This window comes from Bidens hawaiensis, unplaced genomic scaffold (genome assembly GCF_021521415.1).
Source record: "Bidens hawaiensis isolate Kalapana, Puna unplaced genomic scaffold, B.hawaiensis_p1.1 tig00033883_1, whole genome shotgun sequence".
Taxonomy (NCBI): Eukaryota; Viridiplantae; Streptophyta; class Magnoliopsida; order Asterales; family Asteraceae; genus Bidens; species Bidens hawaiensis.
Window position 1 is genome coordinate 61,851 of NW_027495842.1, and position 3,796 is coordinate 65,646.

General features: G+C 35.9%; 1 protein-coding gene across 1 annotated transcript; it reads left to right on the forward strand.

Annotated features, from left to right (window-relative positions):
• The first annotated feature begins 2,824 nt into the window (after positions 1 to 2,824).
• LOC143585547 (ethylene-response factor C3-like) lies at positions 2,825 to 3,487 on the forward strand. The gene has a single exon (XM_077067306.1). It carries the CDS (start codon positions 2,897 to 2,899, stop codon positions 3,485 to 3,487), a length of 591 nt encoding a protein of 196 aa, XP_076923421.1. The 5' UTR covers positions 2,825 to 2,896.
• The last annotated feature ends 309 nt before the right edge of the window (positions 3,488 to 3,796 follow it).

Below are 3,796 nucleotides of genomic sequence, written 5' to 3' on the forward strand. Positions count from 1 at the left end.
GGGAACAACTAGAGGGTCCCTGAAGATGTCAGATCGGGTTTCGTTTAAAAATGGAAACTTTACAAGGCATAAAATCCTTTTAACGAAAATTTACAGGCGTTACATGACAAGTAGATTCCAACATAATCCGGGAAGTAGCCAATGGATGGCGGTTAAGAGTATATTGAAATACCTTAGAAGGACTAAGGATATGTTTCTAATATACGATTCGGGTGAGGAGGAATTCGTTGTAAAGGGTTACACGGATGCGAGTTTCCAAACCAATCGAGATGATTCTTGATCACAATCGGGATATGTTTTCGTTATGAATGGTGGGGCAGTCTCTTGAAAGAGCTCAAAACAAGATGTGGTAGCTTTGTCCACCACGGAATCGGAATACATCGCCGCCTCATTGGCAGCTCAAGAAGCTGTTTGGATTAGAAAATTCATTGCCGACCTAGGGGTAGTCCGTACCATTCAAGACCCTCTAGAGATCTTTTTTAACAACGAGGCACATTGAGCGGAGGTTCAACTACATAAGGGAAGAAGTTGAAAAAGGAAAGATATGTATTCGCAAAGTTCACACCGATCAAAACATTGCGGATCCACTCATGAAGCTCCTTGAAAGGGCAAAGCATGAGGGTCATACTTATGCCTTAGGACTTCGATATTCTAGTGATTGGATATGATCGAATTTTGTATTTGGATATCGGAGCAATTGTTATTTTGACTCATTCATATGATTATGGTTTATGATTATGACATTTTGAGTTATGTTCCATTTTAGCATGTTTAAATCCGTTAATAAGTTACTTATTCTAAATGTCCGTAGTCGCTCATATTTGTGAGAACAAATATGAAGATAAGACTATTATGAACTTGAATTGGTGGATATTCATGGGATATGAATATAAAGCAAGGGTTGCTGCCAAGGTTCATAGATATTGATGAGATATAAATATTGGACTGACTCGCTCTAAAATGTTACTACATGGAATCCTTGTGATTGATCATAAGTAAATTTGAGTAAAGGAGAATATCATAGTATCCTCCTACCTGAGATACATATTGGGTCTTGATATTCACCGAATATTATACTTTGACTTAGTTCTTCGCTCATCTGAAACATGACAGTACATAATTCTAAGATCAAGTATGGTACAAGGTGATTGTGAGAGACGTATGTAGTCAAGAGGGGATTTGTCCCTCTTATTCGTTGAGAGTAAGATGTCTAAGGCCTGAAAGTTAAATCAACAGAGAATGATCACTCTGTGTCTTTGGATTTGACATGACATATGTGGCAAAAGGATAAATGATAGATGTACCTAAATCATTTCAAGTAAGGGACTTGAAGGGGATGATGTTATTGAATGGCACTTCGTCATGCGTATTAGGGGTAGTAAACCGTAGTTAGGTGGTATTTGCTACTTGCATCAATCTTTTATGTTTCTTGTGCAAGTGGGAGATTGTTGGACTCGGTATGCCCATGACACGTATTATAATTAATGTGGCTAGTATGTCATGATCCAAATCGGGTCATACCTAATAACAAGCTAGATAAACACCAATAATATTTGTTTATATATGATATGATCATAACAAATGAATATTAACACTTAACTTATTTAGAAAGGGGTTTCTAAATACAATGTACTTGTGTAATAAATAAATCATATGGATGATTTATATTTTATGAGAGAACATTACATAGTGTTTTTTAAGTTGGTTAAATAACAATATGTAAGCATAATTAACCTTGCATGTTTATTAAGTTGTGTAACTTTTAATTATAAAAGTTTACATAACAATTTTATAACACAAGTTTTATGATATAAAATAGTTTTTGGATTTGAACAAGGTGGAGAAAGGGTGGCTGCCACCCCCCCCCCCCCCTCCCCCTCCTTTTCTCCTTCCTATTATTTTATTTTTATAAACTTGGTAGTGGAGGCATGCAAAGGTGTTCATTGGTCCCTTGGGTAGTGCCATATTTGAAAGACTATATCTTTCTTTCTTTGTTTTTTCTCTCATAACACAATATAACTTACACAACACAAGAACAAGTACACTAGAGGAAAAATCCTCTGCACATTTCTTCCTCTCTTCTTTCTCTTGGACGGCCGAGAACAAGAACAAGGAGGAGTTGTCAAGTGTTACCAAATCCTAGCTACAAGTGGTGTTTGTTGGAAAGTTTTGGGTATGCTAGCTTGAGGAGCTTCATATTCAAGTTCTTGCCTTCTTCATCATCATCTCATTCCTCTTCCTTGGATTTGAAAGGTAGTTTTTACATGCATGGACTTATAGTGATATGCATGTGTTTGATAGTATGTATTTCGTATTTGGATCCGGTGAGTTTTGCTTGTGTAAAATTGGTTTTATACATATCAAATTAACAAGATTTAAAACTAATTTTCGCTGCATTTTTTCATAAAATTGGGATTTAAGACTTTGATAATCTTGTTAAAACCCAACATGCCCATGCTACACAATTAATAATTAGAATTTATACTAACACAGTTTTCCATAGTTAAACTATGATTAGATTCCAATAGTCTTAGTGATTTACGTGCCTCTTTTATTCATTTAGAAAGTCAGAATACAAATGTCACCCTTTCATATATTGCTTAAAGGGATATGCTAATACAAATAACCAAGTATGCAATTCTAGCTAGATCCTTCAAGTGTATTGTAGATGACTGGGTGTTTCATAAAATGAAAAGTGAAATACTTAAACCATAAATTCTAGATGTGTAAGTTTAATGGAATCTTAATTATAAATAGAGACAAAAGCGATTGACGTGCTAATAATCCATCCACTTGTAAAGGGATTTATCAAGGTGTACCACGTTGGACCCATAGACAGCCACTTCAAATTTGACACTTTCAAAACCATCTTCCAAAAATAAAACATCCTTCAACAATGTCTTCATATCCCAATCTAGATTTTTTCCCAACATCTCCTTGTTCATGGGATGAGCTTTTGTTCTCTCACCATATGCTTTCAGGAATCCACATGAAAGAAGAAATATTCACTTCCCAAGATCTTAGCGAAGACCCATATGAGCATTCATCCGAACCAGATCTAAACAAAACCTTAGAAACTGATAACGAGTCCAAACAAGTGATTTCAAACCCGAAAGAAGAGTCTGAAGTCCAGAAAAAGTGGTTCATTGGTGTCCGAGAAAGGCCAAGGGGAAAGTTTGCAGCAGAGATTAGGGATTCAACAAGGAACGGGATTCGGGTATGGCTAGGAACTTTTGGTAGCGCTGAAGAGGCTGCTTTGATATACGATCAAGCTGCATTTTCTATGAGGGGTTCTTTAGCTCAACTCAACTTTCCACTTGAGAGAGTGAAGGAGTCTTTAAAAGGTAAAAGTTACTGCTTTTACAAGGATGGATCTTCACCAGCAGCAGCCATAAAAGAGACTCATAGAGTGAGAAAAATATCTAAAACCAGGAAAAACACTAAGAACCTAGTGTATCCAAAACACCTGTGGTCTTTGAGGATTTAGGGTCTGATTTGCTAGAACAGCTCTTGAGTACACCTGGGAGTTCTAGTTCTAGTTGCTACAAACTTTGTGAAGCAGTTAATTTCATGTTGTTTTTGAAATTCACTTTGTTACAAGATCTTGAAGTTCAAGTAAAAGTAACTGTTCATAGATCCATCTTGTGTTCTCTCTTTCTGCCATTATTGCAGGTTCCTTTCTTGGCCTTCCTTTTTCCAATCTATGTTATGATTTGATCTTTCTTTTATTGCTAGTGTTATCAATTATTATAGCACAAATAGTGTTTTTCTTTTTTTTTTTTCTAAATGTCAGCAA

Excerpts from the sequence above, each read along its gene's own strand:
- LOC143585547 (XM_077067306.1), top strand. The coding sequence starts at position 2,897 with ATGTCTTCATATCCCAATCTAGATTTTTTCCCAACATCTCCTTGTTCA.